The sequence below is a fragment of the Platichthys flesus genome, chromosome 17, assembly GCF_949316205.1.
Source record: "Platichthys flesus chromosome 17, fPlaFle2.1, whole genome shotgun sequence".
NCBI lineage: Eukaryota > Metazoa > Chordata > Actinopteri > Pleuronectiformes > Pleuronectidae > Platichthys > Platichthys flesus.
The window spans coordinates 6,338,718-6,361,624 of NC_084961.1; the positions used below are offsets into that span (position 1 = coordinate 6,338,718).

A 22,907-nucleotide genomic window follows, 5' to 3' on the forward strand; every position below is an offset into this window, starting at 1 on the left:
TTAAAGTCTAAACAATCACTTGTTAAAGAAAACATCATACAAAAGGAAAAGCACTTCTTTATAGAATAGTACTACCTGACCTGATATGGCTGCTACTGTATTTCGAATAAATAAAAGATGAGCTCTTTGTCCCTGGAGCTGTGGATAATAAATTATCCTCACGCGAACTCGCCCAGTGTGTCGCTCGCGTGTCGCATACTGTCGGCGAAGTTCGTTTTCCCATGATGCCTCAGCGGTTGCTCTCTATCTCGCGCCCTCGGTCCATCTTACCTCTCACATCGCCGCAGTCTCCCACTACCAGCGCGCCCACCGTGTTGTTGTGGTAAATAATGGCGGCATCGGGAGGCGGATTACCATCTCCCGCTACCGTGGCGGGCTCGAACATCCAACACCCGGCCCGGGCTCGCTTCCCTGGCCGGCCGTGGGCGACTCGCAGCAGGCTGCGGTCGGAGAAGCGCACCAGACGCGGAAGGCTGGGCTCGGACGACGGGGAGCTGGCTGTCGGAGGGCCGAGGCCCGTGAACATCGGGCTCGCGTTGAGCGAGGACCCGTCCCTGCTGCGCCTGCTCGGGGTGGTGGAGAAGCACAGGCGGCAGAAGGATGCGGGCTTCGAGTCCAGCAGCAGCAGCGAGGAGGTGAATAAGCTAACGTAGCTAATGTCAGTTGCATCGAGAACACGGATCCTAACGTGGCAGACCAACACACCCTGTTTTTAAAGGAGCCACATTTAAAGCACTTTGTTTGCTATTTAAAGTGTCCAAGCTAACACGGAGCTAGTTAGCGCTAGCTTGCTAACACCAACCGTGTAAACATCGTAGCTAGCTAGCAGCGGGCGATGCTTCAGTGGGCAGCGGGTGAATAGTCAGTGTGTCCCCGCACTTATGAGTTATTCATTGATTTGGAAGGACCGTTAGTTGCCACATTCTTTTACACACGGAGACTGGGGTCTGGGCAGCTGGGGGTTCGCATGGAAATGGCTCAAGGCGGAAACTTCGGCGGTAAAGGAAACGGCAGTGGATGCGTTTTGTTGTGGAAACCGGGATATATCTTTGTTTTTATCATCCCCTGAAAACAGTTTGAGTTACCAAGCTGTGCTCACACACACACACACACACACAGACAAGCTGCTAATCCTGTAGCTGCTGAGTCGTCGCTGCTGATAACTTGGGGTCCTCTCGCTCCTGTCAGCTGACAACTCGGGTGTTTTCGAAGTGGGCTGCAACAGGAAGGCGGACAGGGACGGTAGATCGCAAAGATAGGGTGTGGGTGATACTCTGAAAGAAGCTTGTAGTGGGAAGACTTAGTTAAGCACGTTTACAAACATCCCATCCCATTCATTCAGGACGTAGTGGATGTGGAGATGAAGTATTAAAAGATATGTGTATTTCTTGTGCAGTGCATGCTTAGTTTAATCTACCTGCAGGTGTGATGGATTGATTTCAAACGTTGTTGATTGCTCATACATGAGAGGGAAATCTTTTTTGTTTTGCAGTTAGTGAGCTGAAGTGGGCATTGACACTTTTACTTAATTGTCGCTTTACTTTCTTTTTAAAGGTCAGTGTTAAGAGAGTATGATATTAATATAATATTTTAGACTGCACAGTCTCTCTTGTATTTAGTGCTAGCGACCACAATCGAGGGCTGCATCCTGCTATCGTTTACATTATTGATTCATCATTTGATTTCTAATGTGCCACAGCACAGTGGAAAAAGCCCACCAATAGTTACGTTAAAGTGTAATTTTATTTTACCCCCAATAAACATTTTTGAAAACCCTCAAAATACAAATTTTACAACAATACATCACAACGAAATGATGAATAACCTAACCAATAAACAGCTTTCTAAATGGTTGCAAATACATTTCCTGTCAGTTGACTAATCATTAATGCAGCCATTCATAATATGCTATAAACATCAAATAGACCATTCAGATCTGATGATATACATTCATTGTGTTTCATAGAGGCCGTTGTGTGACGCCATTTTCTAGTAAGGTGTTTTACTATCAGTATGAAGCTCGGCAGGTGAATTCAGTGATAATATTCCCTTCCAAATAGAAGTTAATCTCCAGCCCAGGGGCTTTAGTGTCTGTCATCAGTCGGACTTCACTGATGCAATCCCCTAAGTGTGCACTGAAACAGTCACATGGCTCACGCTAAAGCTTGTGGGTGATGCTCGGCTGGAGCACCACACGTCACTGGGTGCCACACACTCTCATGCTCTGCAGCTGGACGAAACAGATTTCATTGCAGGACTATTTTGCATGTGAAGATGGATGTGTGTCATTTGAAACCAGGTTGAAGTGGGCTTTTTATGAAGTGTACAGTCTAAGCCTATGAGGTAGACAGGTCTGAATAAGAGGGTGCTGGAGGCTGATGGTTCTTCTTAAACTTTGTTAGTATTATATTTGGACTATGTTTAGTGGAATTTGCCGTATTGAAACATTTTTCTTTCACCAAATGGCTCAGATGCTACATTACACTACATTGCATCATGTTGCACCTTATTACCATTCAGACGTGCAGAGAGATGTTGCACCGGTAGACAATCTTAGTTATTTCTCAAGGATTGAGAAAAAGCCCTTTCACACTGGACTAAGAATGCTTAACCAGTTTCTTCCTTACAGTAACCTTCATTACACATCAGCGTTCAAAATTGTAGCAATGTTGGTTATTTGATATATGGTTTTATGTAGTTATTTTGTGTCCGTATTCATCACTACTTTTACATCCTTGGTTTGACTCCTGGCCGGCCAGACCGTTTACAGCATGTCATTCCCCTTCTCTCTCTCCTATTTCGCTATCTAATTCTAAACGTTATATCTTTTCTGTTTTTCTCCAGGAGGAGGATTTCACTGGATTTGGGACCTCGCCAGTTTGTCCGAAGAAAACGTCTGGCACCGTAACTCGGTCTTCGCCATTCAGCCGAGCGAAGTCTTCCCGTGCTTCGAACCATTCTCCAGAAACAAAACATCTCGTGGGAAAAGTTAAACCGAACACCCTAAAACCAGCTCTGATTGGGAAAATTGTACCTAGGATTCACAAAGAAGGCCCGGGTGTCACAGAGAGCCCAGAAGAGGACAAACAAATACCCAAGATGATAATAAAAGTGCGTAGCAAGCGGTTAGTCCTCCCCACAAAAGCCAAACATAAAGACGAGCAGGCCTCAGGCAACCAGAGCAGTACGAGATCAACTGTCTTGACAAGGAAAGCAGGACAAACAGGCAAGTCGGGCAGAATGCAAAACAAAACATCTGGTGACATCAAGGCGGAAGATGAGCTTTCAGAACAGTCCCAGCCACACAGCTCTCTGAAACCACTTGGGCACACCAGAGGCAAATCTCAAGCAGTTGCTCTGTCATTTACATCCATCCACAGACGGCAGAGGAAGAGGATTGTTAAGGGTACCGGTGCCTCTCCGGAGGCTGGAGCCGAGGCCGGTGCTCAGAGTGGAGAGGAGGCAGCAATGCCCCTCGAGTGTAAAGCTGAACATTCCCCTAAGAAACGAACTCACAGAAGAAAGTCCTATTGGTGCAAGAGAAAACCACCGCCAACCATCGGAGTCCCGAAAGTGGGTCGTGCTCGCACTAAGCGTGTTTTTTACACATATGTAACAGAGGCCATTCCAGCCCCACTGATGAAGGACGAGAACAAGGAGCAGCTGATAGAACAGAACATCACTCCGTCAGAAGGAGAACACAACACAGGAGTCCAGCAGAACTCAAAGTCCTCCGCTCCTTTGATGAGCGCACGGTCCTCTCGAGTTATTAAAACTCCAAAGAGGTTCCTGGACGAGCAAATAATTCCCGTTCCAAAGGGCCCTTTTTCCACATTGCTTAAGAGTCAGCAGAGAGAGGACGGAAAACAGAGTGCATCACCCCACGAGTCAGGTTATGATGGCAACTCGCTGCTGTCAGACAGTGACTCTTTATCCGTTTGCAACAGCCCATCTGCTTTGTTAAAGTTCTCCTCGAAGCCCAGTTCAGGCACAAGCCACGTAGAGATTTACAAGAACCTCAAAAAACTGACCTTGAAACTGGCAGAGAAAAAGAGAGGCCAGTGTGACACTCCGGAGGATCACATGTATCACAGCGAAGGCTTAAGCTCTCATGTCAAGAAGAGGCGGAGGTCAAAGCTCATGATGGAAGAGCTGGAGATGGACTCTCCTGGTGTTGTGAGGAAACTAGCGGTGGTGGTGAACACAAATGCGGTGAAGCCCTCTCAAACGCCGTTCGAAGAGAGTGGAAGCAATAGTAAGGATTGTATTTTTCCTTTATTTATTTAGAAAGCTCTTGCTACTTAATTCCCTAGCTGCTACATTTCCCTCAGGATCAATAAAGGATCTATCTAATTGTAACCATGTTTTTACAAATGAACTGGATAATTTGATTCATATTTATATAAGTAAATTTGAGATATTTCTGCTTTACTGAACATTGTAATTGTTTAATACATTTTTGTTGCTGTTTTCTACAGATCAAGCAGGAGGCATGACGGGGGTGGTTCAGGAGACTTTAGAAGTCAGTGGGCCCAGCCATCGAATAGGTCTCAGTGGAGCTAATAAGAGGATGCTCCACCTGCTGAAGAAAGCCAAAGTCCAGCTCATCAAGATTGATCAGCAGAAGCAGCTCAAGATGTCTCAGGTAAGAACCCGAAACAAAAAATCTGTGCTGAAGACGAAACTGAACCTTTTGGAGACTTACGCATTGTCAGTTTTCGATAAAAGATAATATATTCACTGCTCCTTAGAGCGGTGCTTACAAACTGTAAATACTTCCAAGGGCACTTAAATCTATGGCATTGAAATGAACAGCCTGTCAAAGAATAACTATTAATTATTAATGTTGATGTATAATGACAGATTTTGCATTAAAAGCTCTTATTTAATGGGCTAGTAGTATTTATGTGGTAATGCATTCATAATGAAAGGGGTCAGAGAGGCGATGTTTTTGCTGTGTATACTACGGACAGGCACGTTTTTTTTTTATCTTGAACAAATTGCATTAATATTTACTGCCATTTGTTTATTAATGTTATCATCATAAATTGTTTTCTTTTAAAATAAGCTTCAGGTCATGCCTATAGAACTTTTGAACTGTGCTTTATTTTATCTTCTGGCTTTAGATTCTCTCTGTCTATTGTTTTTGACCATTCTGTTGACTTTTCTGACTTGGATCTTGATTATCATAACAATGTCCAAAGCTTAAAAGCATTTGAGTCAGTTGAATTAAAAGGATAATATTTTTTGTTTTCCGAGAGCATGAGAATGCTCAGAACTCTTCGGAATGAGAATGTGTTTCTTTTCTGTTTAATATCATTAGGAACTGAATATTATTTTCATTTTGCACGGTTTTTCATGAAACCTTTTTTTTGTCTGCAACAATAGTTGGGCTCCAGAGAATTGCAGGTGCCACTAAGTGGAAGGAGGAGGCGGAAAGTTGCTAAATCTCCTCCAGATACTAGTTCTCAGGTAATGCGCCTACATTAAAATAGTGAGTTTTACCTTATACATATTGTATAAATCCAAAAAGCGTCCTACATTTTTCTGCGTTTGTGTGCATGCAGGAGCAGCTGCTGGGTGGTCCGAGGATCAAACACGTGTGTCGGGCAGCAGCGGTGGCTCTGGGGCAGCCCCGCGCCATGGTGCCAGATGATATTCCCAGACTGAGCGCTCTGCCTCTGCACGAGAGAGAGGGCATCACCTTCTCTCCCGCAACAGAAGGTACAGTGTGTCTACAGAAGAGGGCACACATTTACCTCCTTTGTCTTAACTCAGAGAAGAGAGGAGATTTTACATTGCACTGTTTATGTGTGATCATTTTACCTTACAGTGGTATAAATTCAGAATTAACTTTAAAATTCAACTTAATTTTTACAATGTGCACATGCAGAAATTTCCTTACTGTGTAAACTTTGTAAATGGCCTCTACAAGTATAGTGGTATTTACCCTCATATATCTGTAATTGTAAATGGCTTGTAAACTGTTCCTAGTTTGCATTGTGTTTGGAAGGTCACACGTGTGTTGTCGTTTTCTTTTGGACCAACAAAGACAAACCATTCAAGGTCTTTGAGGACACAAGGGAAATGCTGCTGCTTACAGATATGCCGATTGCACTTCTTCGTAGTTTTAACTAATCAGACTCAAATGTCCAGAAATGGACACACATAGCACAAAGGAATGATCTCAACCAAGAAGACGTGATCGTAGAAGTAAAGGGTAGAAAGTATATGTACAGTGTAGTACAGGGTTTATGCAGGTCTGAATCCGTTTTCACAAAAAGGTAGTTGAAGCAGTTATTAATGTTTGCAATGAAATTCTTTTGTATTCCATTGTGTGCTGTTGGGAGTTTCAGTCACCACCTTCATAACTATAGCAAACATTGTCTCTACTGCTAGTTACAGAAACTGTAAATATTGACTTTAGACATGATTGAAATAGTCTTTTATCCATTTCAATCTTCACCCATATATGGATGGATACTGTATATGGCCACTCATACATAGCAAGAGATCTAAGCACAGACATGTCAAAGAGATGTTTTGAGAATGGCCCAGAACATATTTTTTAATTCAATTCCAAAAAAACATTTGTTTATCTTATGGGTTGTGTCAAGAAATAAATATTGGCCAATATATTTTTTTATCAAGTATCAATATTACTATTGGCCTAAAATTATATTTCAGGTTATATTAAATAATTGTCCTTATTCATCATCCGTCACACTTCCATATTTGAGTTTTATAATCACGAAATAGGTATTAAGTTACATTCTATGTGGTATTTAAAGAACGTTTTAAATGAGCAATTATTGGAAGCCTGGAACAACTTGATAACGTCCTGTCTGGTAGGTTAACATTATATATATTTTTTAAATGCTAAAGGAGTATTGTCCATACTCAAATTTATTTTTCTATCATTTCATGTTTGGCAAAGCTGCTTTGCTAGTTTATTACAATATTAAAAAAACACTGGCTAAACTATTTCTTTCAAACTGGCATAAATAAACTTCTGTAGTCACAACCACAAATTAAGAAAATCTTTTTAGAAAACCAGTTTTTATTGCTGTTGGCAAATTTAACCGGCTGAGCAAAAGAAAAACTGCTTTGTTAGTTCAATGTAGTTGTAACAAAAATATTTTCCAGCAAAAATATCTTTTGTCACACACAGATTAGCCAGCGCTGTTGGAAAGCTATACCCAACACTGGTCGATTGAGCATCACTCAATATGAGGTGAGGAAGTGCTGTTTGACAAATAGACTCACTACCCTTTTTTCTAACCTAATGAACACATCTAGTGCCTTTGGGAAAAATGGAGCCTTAAACAAGGTTATACCTGCTACTTTAACTATTTAAAAATGATTCCACCTGACAGTCTCCACCTCTGAGTATTTTCTTTGTGTGAAGTTGCTTTGTGCCAGCTCGTATTAACATATATCCACTGAAGGATGCAGGAGGTTGTTTCATATCTGCTCCAGTAGTTTTTAAATCGGGGTCAGTCCACCAGCAACAGATTTCTCTCAGACTCCTGATGTGTCCTAGAGTGATTTTTAATAGTAACCTGTAGCCATAGAAACCAAGCTTGTACAAAAGACCAGTAAATGAGTGTATAAGTAAATGAACACCTCCAAACCCAGCAGCTAGATGTGTAATGTCTCCTGCAGAAGGAATAGTAAGTTCTGGCATCCAAAGATGTCGCTCCACCACGTCACAGATATACAGTGATGTTTGAATTATCTGCCGGGGTTTTTTTACCCATCCTCTCCGTCTCTCACTTGCAGATGTGGCAGATGACGACGATGACGTCTCTGATCAGGGCAGGGCTCAGTGGGTGGTCTCACAGGAAAACATCCAGCGGAGGAGGATAGGAAGGGGGAGGGGCCACAGGTTTAAAAAGAGGAAGATCATGAGACGGTTCGGAGGCGTGGGATCCCGCTCCCGGCGCTGCCAGGGCTGCAAAGGCTGTCTGGTAAAGGAGGACTGTTCCAAGTGCATGAACTGCCTGGATAAGCCCAAATTTGGAGGGCCCAACACCAAGCGGCAGTGCTGCATGTGAGTTTAACAAGTCATAAATTCATATCGTTTTGTGCAAAGAGATACACACTGATGATAATGATAATTGTCCTGCACAAGGTAAATTATTTAGATACGGTAATTCTCATTTGTGGAATTTTCGCATCTTGTATTCATAGAACATAGAAGGCCTGAAACATTAGTGTCCAAATAAATCAATACACTTTTCAAAATAATAAAAATGTCTGTTAAACATGTTGGTTAGGCATCATTTGAACGTGAATCATGAAAATACTTTTTATTTCCACTAAAACATAATAAACAATCCAGTTATTGAAGCCAAGTCGACTCTTAGAGCTCAACACATTCTTTCTTCTGCTTCCAGATACAGAAAGTGTGACGAGATTGAGAAAGCGAGGTTTGAACGTGTTGCCGGACCACTGAGAGGTATGTCATGAATTCATAATTACATGATGCTCCTGATGTGAATGTTAAATTTTCAGTTCCACCTGCTGAATTTGTGAAAATGAATAGAGAACAAAGCATTTCATCTTAATATTGGATTTGGCAGGCTCTATGTCGAGTAGTGACACCGGGAACTGGGAGTTGGGAGGAGAAGGCGAGGCCCCGTCTGCAGTGACCCCTGGAATCAGAAAACAGTCCCTGCGCAACATCAAACCTCGCTCCTACAGCAGCCTGCTTAAATCTGAATCTGAGGAAGAGGAGGGAATAGGAGAAGAGGCTGATGAGGATAAAGCAACAGTCAAGGCAAAAATTGCTGCTGCGAGCAAACAAGGTAATTAAAGCTTTTGCTGTTAATATGACTCAAACTTGAGAATGTATAAATTATGTTACAATCCCAGGGTCATAGCTGATTTGCACAAAAAGATAGTGCTCTCTCTGAAACACTTTTAGTAAGACTTTTGACTTGAATCCATTTGTTTTCTTTTGGAGATCCTGCTACTCAAGACCGGAGATCAGGGCCGGACGACCCTGCACCTGAAGTGGTGAAGAGTCGCCGGATGCTCTCCAGAGGAGTCGTGAACAGACCCAGAGCGAACAAGGTAAAACCACTTAGACCACTTAACCACTTAAATCCTCTTTCTTCAACAAATTGGCTACTACAAATAAATTTGTTAATGATTATTTCGATAACAAATTAAACAATAATCAAATAACAGTTTGCCCAGGTCTGTATGTCATTTGCTTGCCCTTTCAAATGATCCTCTGTGCTTGAATGAATGTTTCTAATAACTGCTTAATATTGTACCTGGCTTATCTCCCATTTCTGACTCTGAAGTTTCTCCCTCTCATTAAACCCCTTGCATGAACTTAACCTCATGTTTTCTAATTAACAGATGAATGAAGCTCTGTTCATGGTAAAATGCAATCCATTTTCCTCGTGGTAGAAACCTACAGCACCCAGTCTGTTCAAGTTGTATTTCAGCCTGTACATAATAATTATGATAATGGTTGATGATGGTAGTATTGATTTTCTCTGCTGCACCTGCCAGACTCTATGCTTCTGCTGAATGAAGTTGGCACATACACTTATAAAGCACCTAAATTGTTTCTAACCACTTAAATCTCAATCGCTTGAATCATCGGATATGCTGCATAGTTTTTATTATCCCCTCATCTATGTTTACATGCTGCTTGAATTTATTTTCATCTTTATTTGTTGGGTGCAAATTTGTAATGCTGTTTTTGTATTTGAAGTTATCACATGCCCACTATCATGGTCTGAGATCATGGCAGCTGCGTTTGAATTGTTTGTTGTGTGGTCACAAGCCAATAATCTCATCTTCCTTCATCAAAGTGCTCTAGTAATGAAGGAAGCCACTGTATTTTGAAGACGAGAATGAAGAGGATGAAGGTCATGTGGTCATGTGCTCATGTCAGTGGAATTGCAACGTGCCTCTTTTCCTGGCTTTCCCTTTTCTTAGCTGCAGATTTGTCCCCAGTGCTAAGTGAAGGATTGTAATGGCATTTTGATTCATGACAAATTTACTGTTGTCTGGGTGTGTGAGTGTTGGTTCACACTCGCAGGAAAATACTTTAAGTTAGCTGAGAATTAAAAACCTTTTTTTTAATTTAAAATAAAGACGATATTGATAAACCGAGTTCTGAAACTGACAAACTAAGAGACCAACACCGTGCATTTTGCCATGAAGCGGATTCTAAAGTGTCACTAGTCACTAGCTATATGTTGTCATTAAAACCTGCTAGTCTCTATTTTCTCGACACTTAACTTCATCACCTATTTGTTCTTTTACACCTCAAATAACCTTTTTAATCTACTGAATGCTAAATTCTACTTCCCCCCTTTTTCTTATTATTCCTGGCTATCACACTGGAAGTTGTATTGCTCCTCCCCCTTTTCTGTCACTTTGGCTGCTGCCGGTCGCCGCCTCTGCATGCCTCTGGTATTGGTGTCTCTATGGAACCTGTCTTGCTGGTTGGCTTAGGCAGTCCCCTCCTCCACAGGAACAGGAGAACGCGGCAGATACGGAGGCCAGAGAAAGTTTCCCTGAAACCAGCCGAACCAGAAGCCCAATGCCGAAGCTGCAGCGGCAGCTACAAACACGTTTAGACCGTCTGCCTGATTTTATCCTGCAGGCTGCTAAGTCTCAACAGCACAGAACTGTTGAATCCAATGTTGTCCCAGCTTATAACACAGACCGCTATTTCACAGTCTCCTCCAGTACTGTCCCAGCCTGTAAAACAGACCACACTGGCCATAACACAGTTTCTTGCAGACTTGTCCCAGCATGTAACACATCTTGCTTCTCCATTTTCACCACAGGCCGCAACCGACCTTCCACAGAAATCTCTGCGGTTATGTTTGCACCGTTTGCCCCAGTCTGTGGCGCAGTCGGCATTACACAAACCTATATCATCCTCCTCATTTCAACAACTTCAGTCCACGCTGCACTCAGCTCAGACAGAGCCGTGTTTTCAGGAAAACCCAGAGTCTGAGGTGCAGCACCCACATGTTTTGACTGAGACATACAGAACTAACAGAGATGAAACTGTGGCAGTGCCGTCTCAGACTGTTGATCCAGACACAGACTTGCAGGAGGGCAAACTTGATGAGCAGAAGGACGTACGAGGGGATCCGCCTGAGGAAGAGAACGAGGAGGACGTTCCTGTCAAAGAGACGGCGCCGAAAAACTGTCCAACAATTGACACGCACTCTGTCCTTCATTCCCAGAATTCTGCAGAGTGTGCATCAGTGAACTCCCTGACGGGGTTAACTAATGGACTCCCCCATAAGGGCCTGTTGCAGAAAAAGCACAAGATCCACGTGGACTTCAAGGTGGGTTTTATATCAAAACTATGTGGCAGGGAAGTTATATTACAAATATTTAGATTTGACAATTTCCTTTAGCTCAAATAAGAAAATTGCTTTTGTCCTGGTTAATAGAGGAGTACGCATATTTATCCTTGTTATAATCCAGTTTGTAGTTTGGCTGGATCATCCTCAAACTAATAAGACTCTTTTGACCTGTCAGGAGGACTGTGCTGTTCAGAATGTATGGCTCATGGGCGGCCTCAGCGTCCTCACATCTGTCCCGACCACACCACAACCCGTCTGTCTGCTCTGCGCCAGTAAAGGACGACATGAGGTAATTCATCTTTAACTGTGAACCCTGATCTTTTGAATGTTCGGCTGCTGTCTTCCATTCATATTTTACAGCTTTAAACTCATCAGTGTTGTGCACTTGTAAATTAGTCTTTTGTCCCCCTACAGTTGATCTTCTGCCAGATCTGCTGTGAGCCTTTCCACAGTTTCTGTCTCTCACCGGAGGAGCGCCCCCAGGGGGAGAACAAGGAGAACTGGTGCTGCAGGCGCTGCAAATTTTGTCACGTTTGTGGGCGCAAAAGCAAGAGCACGAAGGTATGTAACCACAGCAGAGGTATCGCAACATTAACTTATCCGTTATCCTGCGCTGAAAACAGATCTGTAATCTTATGACTTCGGATGAGGTATTATATGTTGTAAAAGTGGAGTCTTCTGTAGACGGCTCAGAAAGGAAATAACTTTAGCCTCTCTTATTTATTTCCCCTTCTCTGTGTGTGTGTGTGTTTTTTCTTTTTTGTCTTTCCAGCCTGTGTTGCAGTGCAAAAGATGCCAAACCTCCTACCATCCTTCCTGTCTGGGACCAACGTACCCTAAACCTATGAACTGCAGCTTGCCCTGGGTATTTCATTTAACCTTAATCTTCTTGCATGATCATGGAAAATTCACCAATGTCATAAAATGGAAAATTTTACTTTAATCCACTCGTGAGACCTTGATAAAAAAAACAATAGTAAAAATTAACTGTTCAACAATAATCTCTGAGGTTTTGATTGAGTAATAATCCTCTTTGGATTTCTTATTTGTCATATTTTCTAACTTTGTTGTGTTTGTGTAGGTGTGCATGACGTGCATTCGGTGTAAAAGCTGCGGTGTGACTCCTGGAAAGTCCTGGGACTTGGCCTGGAACCATGATCAGGATCTGTGCCCTGAATGCACTTGTCTCTACAAGAAAGGTAAAGACCTAAGAGAGACAGCAGAGTTTCCTGAAGGCTTTATAGATTTCAGGAAATATGATGTTCATTTTTAATAAGCCTTCCCAGACTTTGTTATGAGATAACCAAGTCCAGTGTTGCCCAGAGAGATTACCTATATTTGTACTCACTGTAAACACTGTTGGTTTTGTACCTTGTGTGACACCAATTATTTTAATTACATCAGGTAATTTCTGTACGGTGTGCCAGAAGTGCTACGAGGACAGCAGCCAACACGCACAGATGATTCAGTGTTCGGAGTGCAGCCACTGGATTCATTACAAATGTGAAGGACTTTCGGGTGAGTACTGCTAATTTGCAAATGGGTTTTAAAAGGGGGATTTCCCACGTGACAGGTAAAGATGATTGACAGGTAAAGTGTTCTATTGTTTTAAAAGCAGATATTTGAAACAAATGTTTTCTGTGTGATTGCAGAGGAGCTGTGTGGTTTGCTGTCAAGCCAAACGGAGGAGATGAATTTCACTTGTTCACCCTGTAGCGAGCCGCAGAGCAAACACAGCTGCTTGAAGGAGGAGCTGCAGATCAGGCTGAACGCCGGGCTTGAGATGGTTCTCACTGACCTCCTCTCCCATGATGCCACCAAGCACCTACTTATCTGTAAAGTGGTAAGAGAGACCCGCATCCACTAGTGCTCGTTAATATCAGTTTATGTTAATAACTTGTTTATTTAATATGCTTATCTTTGTCTTTCAGTGTCTGGAAACAAACGACTCAGGGTTTTTTAGGGAACTGCGACCAGTATGTGATCTGCAAGTGATGGAGAGGAAGTTTGAAGAGGGAGTGTACACCTCAATAGTGAGTTTATTCTTCATTATAATCTGATTGTTCTGGTAACAATTCACAATATTTAGCTCAGTAAAATGAATAGTCCATGTCACGAATTTACATACATTTGCAGGTCTTTCTCTTTTCTCAAACTCACTTTTGTGAGATGCTCTGGATAAAATTCTTAACCTCTTCCTTTTTCTTCTCACCCACTCAGAAAGCATTCCACAAGGATGTCAACTCTGTGATGAGGAAGTGGCTGAGGGAGGAAGAGCTTTTCCCTGAGGATCAGAGGCCAACTACTCAGGCAAAGGCACACTATGTCAAAGTAAGCTCACCTTCTTGTCCAAAAATACACTCAAACGTAATAGTTTAATTGAAATTTTGGTCCAAAATGTCCAAGAATAGAGACAATTTAACCCAGGTTTTCCTCTGACTTAACATTTTTTGTTTCTGACAGTTGTTGGAGCAGATTTTCACCTGGCTTCCGTCACCTATTCTAAAAAAATGGAGCTCATTCTGTGATGAATTTCCAAGGTAAATGTTTCCACACAATTTGGTGTTCATTATAAATATATGTGATTTAAATAGATACTCAGGATTCTGTCATAGTCATAGATATAGACAGCTGCCTCAAATGTCTCCCCCGTTTGACTGTTCGTCTCCTTTCACTCCACAGCGCCATGCTCCCTGAGGCCGTCCCTCCACCATCTAAGGAGCACAGCTATGCACAGTGGCTGGAGAGGACATACCAGCTGGAGGAGTCCAGGGGCCCACCAGTGGGGAAATCTGACCCTCTGCTATCCTCACTCACTACAAAGCAGGCTGGTGCAACCCGCAGCCTCCCTATGCATGGTATGGAAACTGCTGTCGTCTGTTCTGTATCATGTATTTACAGGAATGTGATCTTACCCAGGACTGTTGGACATACAGTTACAGTGGTTGTAATCCTTAGTTGAAAAATTACAACTGTGCAGTTTGTCTCACTTTTCAATGCAAAAAAGAATGTGCTACTTTATTATATGTATTAATTTACCTACTTTGGTTCTCCTCCCTCCCAGGTGTAAAAGGTGACATGAAATCCATCAGGACTGGAGATGCAAGGCAGTGTGCACTCTGCCAAAAATATGGAGACTCTGCTCCTGCTGTGAGTTGAGCTGTCTTACTGTCATTTTTATGTGTATCTTAAACCCAAAGATTTGCAACCTTTATAGAATAAACTAAGACAAGGAGGAGCAGAAAATCCTAACAGTAGCTAAACTGCCACATTAAAATGTTTAAAACTTTAAATTTAGTAAATAATAAAAGATGATCAATACTGTAACACATGAGTCAAGATAGTTGTTTCAGCACCTTTGACTGTTTGTCACATTCCTGGGTTGATTGTGTGAGTTTGCTTGTCATATAAACATGGTCACTGTCTGCTGTTCATTAAGTGATATGACTTTTTTTTCTTTTACTGATAGGATGCAGGACGGCTGTTGTACTTGGGGCAGAATGAATGGGCGCACATAAACTGCTGCCTTTGGTCTGCAGAGGTGTTTGAGGACAACGGTGCTCTTTTGCAAGTGCACACCGCTGTCTCTAGAGGGCGCAGCCTGGTAAGCTGTTATCCTGTCATTACAGCCTCAAGGGTTCCAGTTTGCACAAGTTGCATAACACCGTGACAAACGTATATGTGACGTTGTATTAACATGACAGATTTTGTCCTTCAATCTCCAGCGCTGTGATCGCTGTGGACAGTCGGGAGCGACTGTGGGCTGCTGTCTCGCCACCTGCCAGAGTAATTTCCATTTCATGTGTGCTCGCGCCCAGAGCTGTGTGTTTCAGCAGGACAGGAAGATGTTCTGCTGGAAACACAGGGATCTCGTCAGTGCAAAGGTGCAAACACAGTTTTCCTCTAAGCTTCTCTTTTGTTTCTGATTATATAATAGTTCCTAAATTATGGTTTCATATCAGAATTATTAGAAGTAAGAGAATTTTAGTGAAACGACTTGCATCTCACTCTTGTTGACTGTTTGTGCATAGCACTGATATAAGACTTACTGTGCCTCTACAGGAGGTGTCTGGAGAGGGGTTTGAAGTCCCTCGGCGGGTGTACGTAGACTTCGAGGGGATTACTTTCAGAAGAAAGTTCCTCACGGGCCTCGAGCCTGAAACCATAAACATGACCATAGGTAAACATATCTGGATGTTGGCTCTTGACGACTTTACTGAGTGTGTGTGTCTTCATCAGGCCAATATTCTCAACCCCATCATTTCTTTTTTATTTTCCAGGCTCTTTGCAGATTCAGAAACTTGGTGTGTTGTCAGAGCTGTCATCTAATGGGAGAATGCTGTATCCTGTCGGCTATCAGTAAGTGGCCATTGTCATTATAAAGCCATATTCAGGTAATTCAAGACTGGTTTAGTGAGTCTGCTGCTGCTGTAGCATCCTTATTGTTGTCAAAATGATCTCCTTGGGGTTTACTCGTCTTTCTGTTTTATTCACGCAACACATTCTTCTTCCATTTATTCTTCAGATGTTCTCGTTTGTACTGGAGCACTGTGGACCCCCGCAGGCGCTGTAAGTACACCTGTAAGGTGACAGAAGTGAGCTCGCCTCTCCCCGGGGAGGAACAGGATCTGAGATGGGACAAGGAGGACAATCACACCATCGTCCACAGTCCCAAACACCGCAGAGGTGAGGAGGAGTGTACAGAGCGTGTCAACACTGAAAAAATGTCACTAAAGACTTTGACTGAAACTGTCCGTACATCAGCAGCGTAGAGCAGCTTGAAAATCAAATTTTCATTTTGTCTTTTCTTCTTTGACAGATATGGAGTCTCCAGATCGTTTAAGCACCTCATCCAGCCCAATAAAGTCCACTACCCCATCACCCAACTCTAAACTGCACAACACACCTGGATCCAAAAGTCCTGGTTACACACAGACCAGGAGACCAGCAGGAGGATCATCCCGACCTCTCCCATCACCAGGTAAACGTTCAGGCATGAAGATGTTTTACTTGTTTTGATTATTTACCTCATCTCTTTGTGTTAAATGTGCTTTGTCTTAGTGGATTCACTCTTTGTTATCTGATGTTTCAGGATCCACTGCCCCCAAATCTCATCACATCCTGACACTGAGGGACCTGGAGGACACCCGTCGGCCCCGCAGGCTCTCAACGAGAAGCCGCTGCAGTTCCTCCCCAACGGACAGTGATCCAACTGTACAGATGACCCTCCGCTCAGGGGGAACCGTCCACTCCAGATGTGCGCTGTTCAACTCCCCACCAAGGTCATCAAGCGTTGGACCAACCTCGCCTCCTCTCTCACGACAAAACTCCACATCACCAGTATGGAGCTCCCCGCCTAGATCCAACTCCAGCATCACTGCAGGGATGTCACCGCGGCAAGCAGTCGTCACTCACTCCCCCAAAGGGAGACAGAGCTTTAAAATCAACACGCCAGTTTCTGCCGAGGTTCCCCAAGACTTCCTGGCATCGTCCGAGGCAGAAGACGCAGCCATGGCCACAACCAACGGGATCTCACTCGTCCCGGAAATCCTGGAAGAGGAAGTTGCCCACCTGATTTCCCAGGAGCTGCCTTATACTGTGTTTGACACTGACACAGAGGTGGCAGTGGCCTCCCTGCTGGATGCGAAGCTCGAGTTCGATGAAGCTCTGCTCACGGAGAACGTGGTGCTTCACTGCAGTAGAGGAGAGGGGGAAGGCGCAGTGCAGGATGTGGAAATGCAGGAACAGAATCCAGAGAATGACTCTGAAGATGAAGACTCAAGCCATTACTTAAGGTTTTCCCGTACCGTGGTGTGCGAAGCAGCGAGCGGCTCGGATGCCTCAGGTCAGCTCCCCTCAGCACCGTCGATCTCCCAGTTGGACGGAGCAGACAGCGGCTCAGAGAGCGACGAAAGTGAAGTGAGCAGCAACGAAGTGCCCATTAACATTCTCACCAATAACAAAAATAAACCAACTAAACAGCTGACCATTGCGCTAAAGAGGCTGGAGTCGATCTACACTGTGGCACAGCCAACGATCCAACCAGCAACAGCAGAGCCAGAGATTGAGGAAATCGCACCGCCGACTGCTCTTCTCGAGTCAGATTACGCACAAGATGACACTTCACTCCAGGAGGAAGAAGTCGCCATGAGCTCTGAGGTCCCCATGGGCTCTGAGGTCGGCTTGGAATCTGAGGTCGGCTTGGAATCTGAGGTCGGCTTGGAATCTGAGGTCGGCTTGGGCTCGGAGGTCACCATGAGCTCTGAGGTCGCCATGGGCTCTGAAACCTCAACAGCTCAAAACGAGGATCAAATTTTGGATTCAACTACAGGCCATTTTATTTCTACTGACTCGATAGTTAACCCAAGAACCATCGAAGAAGACAAAGATGACACTACCTCATCAACTGACTCGGTTGACGGCTATAAAGACGATTTAAACGACCCTGACTACTCGCCAGAAACTGAAACCAAAAAATCTCCGATAATGATGAAGACTTTTGTGATGAAGACAAAACATCCCCCAGCACAACTTAAACGCTTGTCGCCAAAACCATGTCTACCGCCGCAGCTTAATTACAAACTTCTGTTGCCCACTCAAGCAGTAAGTAATGCGTCTGTTTCACCTGCTGCTGCAACTTTGTGTGCAGTCCCACGCACAGTCACAGCCCCCATTCTAATCAATGGCTTAAACGCTTTACCTGTGCAGCCCGGTGCCAGACAGAGAACCTTCGCCATCCGCCTGAACACCTCCAAACCTGGAAGTCCGCAGCAGGCGGTTGCTGTGACTCAGGCTGCAGCCACTGACTCGTCCTCTGCCTCGGCCCCGGCCCCGGCCCATCAAGTCCTGCTGGTCAACCGCCAAGGCCAGATTCTCGTAAAAGACCCGAAAACAAACACGTACCAGTCTCTCGATTCGAGTTCTCCTGCTTACAGTAAGATAAGCCAGATAGCCAAGATTCTCCACAGTCGTAACACTTTGCAGCGCTCTGTCCCTCGTGTCATAATAAAGCCTCGCTCCAGCCTCCCTGCCGCAAACGCCTCTCCTGCCGGTAACCACACACCAACAGCAACCGAGAGAAAAATCATCGTCAGAGTGGTGCCTGCGAAAACCAGCGTCGCTACCACAGCTGCTGTTGGAGTGCAGAGTGCCGCTGAATGTACTTTCTCCAACATGGGGGAAAGCAAGGCTCAGGCCATCATCGACAGAGCCATGGCGACGCACCGCGACTCGAAGACAAAACCCAACATCCTCACTCACACCCGGCAGCCAAATGCCAGTGAGGGTAATGTGTCCCAGCTTCAGGACGCAGAGGAGTCGGACCCGGCTGCACGGTCAGAGTCGCCCGGTGATTTAATATGTGAACCAGATTTGAACTTGCAACCAGCAGCTGCCTCTTCACACCACCTGTTGAAGGTTAAGAGAGTCTCATCAACAACTGAAAAGCTCTCGAGGAAAAAATCCAAGATCGACTTCTTGTCGGATCCATCAAGTGAGCTGGAAAAGGCCAATGAAGCCAGGTATGGAGAGATTTCTAATTCTTTTCTTGGCGACTCAAAAAATATGAATCTAGACGTGTTGTCATATTTTGTTAAGTTAGAAAGCATGAATATAATATAAAATATGTCGTCTTGATTTCATCCAGCAGATTGAGTGGTGTGAGAATGAAAGCTCCGAGCATGAAGGACATTCTCGATCTAGATCAGGCGAACGTGTCTGAGCCTAAGCTGCCGAGAATCACTGCTCCACCTCTTCCCAAACCCTCCAGGTGTGTTCCACTTAAAACATCAACGTCTTATTACCATTCTAACAGATGTTTACCCGCCTCTTAACTAACATTCTTAAGTAAACTAAATAATCAGGACAGCTTAATTTGAAAGTAATCCGACTTATAGGTTGTTTTTTTTCTTCTTTCTAGAGAAAGTTCCTACAATACTTTTTACTTCAGGTATTGTTTTATAATAATTTTTTTTGCCTCATTTTTCTTCTCAGACTTCCTCAGGTTGACAAATCATCCGCACAAACCAACACACAGAGCGACGACAGTAAAACACACATGTGGGTCAGCGCTCGCCATAGTGACCTCTCTGAATGGGCCCCTTATACAGGTTGGTGACTAAAACCTTGAATGTCTCTTTAATTTTTATGATAAAAGGGCAATTGGAGACAAATCCCTTTTTTAATTTGAGAAATTTTGTCCATAACCCTTTTTTTGCATTTACATTTAATTCCACAGGTTTCAGCTCAGACGAAGATGCTCCAGCACCTAAACACAAAAAGAGGATGTACATGAACCAGCCTCACCTGCGCTTTGAAATCACCAGTGATGATGGATTTAGTGTTAAAGCAAACAGCCTTGAGGGTAAGGAGCTGTTTAGTTACTGTACTGGTTGACCGGCTTGGTGCTTTTACTCTCAAATGAAATCTATGATGGGTTGATTTCCTGTAAAAACACGTGTTAATACAGATTTTTTTAATTTACTCTTAATATCATTCTGTTCCAGTTTGAATATGTAAGTCAGTCCTGTGGATGTGCAGCATTGCAGAACTCCCACACCTCCCTCATCTCTTTCCTCCCTCATCTCCTCCCTCCCTCAGTCGCCTGGCGTGCAGTGATTGACGGTGTCCTTGAAGCTCGCGCAGGCTTCCACCTGAAGCAGCTGCCTCTGGGCGGGATGAGCGGGCCGCGGGTGCTCGGTGTCGTCCACGATGCCGTCATCTTCCTGCTGGAGCAACTGCAGGGGGCCACGAACTGCAAGTACCACCGCTTCCGCTTCCACCGCTGTGACGCCATCGAGGAAGAGCTTCCCCTCAACCCAAGTGGCTGCGCCCGAACTGAAATCTACACAAGGTACAAACACGGCCCCAGTTGTTTTGTTTTTTAAGAATTTATAAATGTTCTTAAAATGAATTTACACTCTGTTGCTCTGTGTTTTTATTTGTATTTCTTGTCTGTTAACTTTCTCTTTCCTTCTTCCTAATCAGGAAAGCAACATTTGATATGTTCAACTTCCTGGCATCGCAGCACAGAGAGCCCCCGGATGTCGTCGCCCCCTTTGATGAAGAGGAGGATGAGTTCCCACTGAAATCTTCCCGGTGAGATTAATTAAATTGTGCAATCATGATCCTTAATATTATGCATTTTACCCTCTGTACGTCACAGTGTAAACACAAGTTTAAAAGTCATCCATATTGACACCACCATTTCTACCACCTTCCTCTGACAGACGAGCCACCAGCAGTGAGCTGCCCATGGCCATGAGGTTCAGGCACCTGGAGAAAATATCCAAAGAAGCCGTCGGAGTTTACAGGTAATGAAAAAGAAAAAAAGCTGACTGTATATGACCTGAAATGAAATATAAAAAATTAAAACCCATTTCCTCCTATCATTCTCTTAGATCTCAAATTCACGGGCGTGGACTCTACTGCAAGAGGAACATCGAGGCTGGGGAGATGGTGATCGAGTACGCCGGCACCGTCATTCGCTCCGTCCTGACCGATATGAGGGAGAAGTATTACGACAGCAAGGTCAGCACTTTTAACTGGATCTGAAAACAGAAAAACTCAGTAATGGTCGCTCTGAGCAAAAACTGTTGTTTAGCGGGTAAAATGTGTCGACAGCGTGTTTGTCGGTTTCTTTAAAAACCTTCCTCTCCATCAGGGCATCGGCTGCTACATGTTCCGCATCGACGACTTCGACGTGGTGGACGCCACGATGCAGGGCAACGCGGCTCGCTTCATCAACCACTCGTGCGAGCCCAACTGCTACTCCCGCGTCATCAACGTGGACGGCCGCAAGCACATCGTCATCTTCGCCCTGAGGAAGATCTACCGCGGCGAGGAGCTCACCTACGACTACAAGTTCCCCATCGAGGACGAGGACAGCAAGCTGCACTGCAACTGCTCCACGAGACGCTGCCGCCGCTTCCTGAATTAGCACGACGCCGCGCACCAATGGTCGTCTTGTTGAATAACGCACTTGAATTCAGAAGGCGGACTTTGATGAATCGATGAAGGCGACTGTTGTGACGCAGCCATAAGAAGAGAGGGCGCCGATGTGCACAGATCTGATCTACTGAGTCCTCACTTCATTGGAAGCTTAATTTATCGACCGGGCGAGAGACCAGATTAGAGTCATATGTCAAAGCTTGGGAAGAGGACTATTTATTCAGTTTGATGACTGCTGGATTGTTGCTCTCTTTGTGTTAATTTTGTCGTTATTCATTTACTGTTCGATACACCTCAGTCTTTCCTCTGTCATCAGAAGCCTCTGCTGGAGCTCGGGAGGTGACAACTACGAGCCAAAACACCGGTGCAAACTAAAACAGCCCGATTGCATTTATTAGTATGTAAAGATGGCTCCATTACTATGCTGGTGACAGGATGTCTCTGTAAATATCAGGTCTCAGAAAGGGATGACGACTTTAATTTAAATCAGCACCTTATTTTGAAAAGACCCTCTCAGGTAGCGCTGGTGTCACAGCAGACGGGACTGATTTTAATTTCAGAACAAAAGTCGACTCAAAGCACCTTGTGCACGTTGTAGTGCAGCTACATTTTAACATCACTCTGGACGCCACAGGGACGACAATAAGGTGCTGATGACATTGACCCTAAGGGGAACTTTTAATACGAGTCACCCAAACCTTTTTCCACCTCTCAGAAACATCTTGCTTTTATTTGTTACGGCAGAGATGCTTTTATCCCCCTGATCTGTTCTTTATCTGTTCATTCGTGCTGTCGATGTATTTAAAGGTCTATGAGGGAGTTTTCCACAGTGCAGGGTTCAAAGTTACTACTGTGATCTTGCTCTGCTCAATCCCTTGTGAATCTTTTTTTTTTGTTTTGTATTTTTTGTATATTTGAACAATAAATGTATATTAAACAAGCTAATGGAAATAAATGTGTTTGAGCTTTTAACTTTGTTTTTGTAAGTGAAGGCTGACTAATAGGAATCATGCAGAGTCATGAGCCTAAGTTAATCTTTCTTTATTTTATTTGTATGTGGTTGTTTTTCACCCTGTCTCACTGGTGTTCTACCTCAAAGGTTTTATGAAGCAAGATTTAATTTCAAAACATTTGCTTCCTCATTGTTCAGTCCTTGTAATTATCACGTTATTATAGTGTGAAAACAGCTATTCATTACTATTAAACACTGACTTATTATTATGCCTGCAATGATTTTCTGAGTAAAGTTATCCGCTGTTTCTTTTCCCCCTGTGTGCATCTCCACCCGCCTGTGGACGTAGAAGCTGAACCCAGTAGATGTTTGTTTTGTTTTCTTAGGATAAACAATTGAATTTGAAACAAAGCTTTGACACAATGGATTTTTGATTGTATAAAGTTGTATAAAGAATTTCTAAAACCTGTAAAATATTTTTTATATACACTTTTTTTAATTTATGTTCAATAAAGATTTAAAATGTTAAGACTTTTCTTGACTTTTTGCTGATTTTCTTTTACCGTTTAAGCATTTATTAAATTACTTTAAATCAAACGTTAAAAGGTGTGACAGATGTCCGTGTCCTTGCCAGGAACAAGCTCTTACTAATG

General features: G+C 43.7%; 1 protein-coding gene across 3 annotated transcripts; it reads left to right on the top strand.

Moving 5' to 3' along the window:
- The first annotated feature begins 264 nt into the window (after nucleotides 1–264).
- kmt2ba (lysine (K)-specific methyltransferase 2Ba) lies at nucleotides 265–22,788 on the top strand. Of its 3 annotated transcripts, none has more exons than XM_062410109.1 (36): nucleotides 265–635; nucleotides 2,845–4,255; nucleotides 4,479–4,645; nucleotides 5,389–5,472; nucleotides 5,568–5,724; nucleotides 7,783–8,053; nucleotides 8,400–8,461; nucleotides 8,586–8,810; nucleotides 8,969–9,078; nucleotides 10,821–11,333; nucleotides 11,530–11,643; nucleotides 11,769–11,915; nucleotides 12,127–12,219; nucleotides 12,436–12,553; nucleotides 12,759–12,872; nucleotides 13,007–13,197; nucleotides 13,286–13,387; nucleotides 13,575–13,685; nucleotides 13,818–13,894; nucleotides 14,037–14,212; nucleotides 14,419–14,504; nucleotides 14,824–14,958; nucleotides 15,080–15,238; nucleotides 15,417–15,534; nucleotides 15,635–15,713; nucleotides 15,880–16,040; nucleotides 16,174–16,335; nucleotides 16,447–18,874; nucleotides 19,000–19,122; nucleotides 19,347–19,462; nucleotides 19,591–19,716; nucleotides 19,953–20,205; nucleotides 20,340–20,450; nucleotides 20,582–20,665; nucleotides 20,753–20,882; nucleotides 21,016–22,788. In XM_062410109.1, exons 1-36 carry the CDS (start codon nucleotides 330–332, stop codon nucleotides 21,289–21,291), a joined length of 9,096 nt encoding a protein of 3,031 aa, XP_062266093.1. In that variant the 5' UTR covers nucleotides 265–329; the 3' UTR covers nucleotides 21,292–22,788. The 3 variants fall into 3 exon arrangements, with proteins under 3 accessions (XP_062266093.1, XP_062266094.1, XP_062266095.1); XM_062410110.1 differs by having other exon boundaries at nucleotides 19,003–19,122; XM_062410111.1 differs by having other exon boundaries at nucleotides 11,229–11,333.
- Nucleotides 22,789–22,907: the final 119 nt, after the last annotated feature.

What these genes read in the sequence shown, in the direction of transcription:
- kmt2ba (XM_062410109.1), top strand. Translation starts at nt 330, where the DNA reads ATGGCGGCATCGGGAGGCGGATTACCATCTCCCGCTACCGTGGCGGGC. An exon ending in AGCAGCTCAAGATGTCTCAG is followed by an intron (nt 4,646 to 5,388) that starts GTAAGAACCCGA and finishes CTGCAACAATAG; the next exon opens with TTGGGCTCCAGAGAATTGCA. An exon ending in CAAAGGCACACTATGTCAAA is followed by an intron (nt 13,686 to 13,817) that starts GTAAGCTCACCT and finishes TGTTTCTGACAG; the next exon opens with TTGTTGGAGCAGATTTTCAC.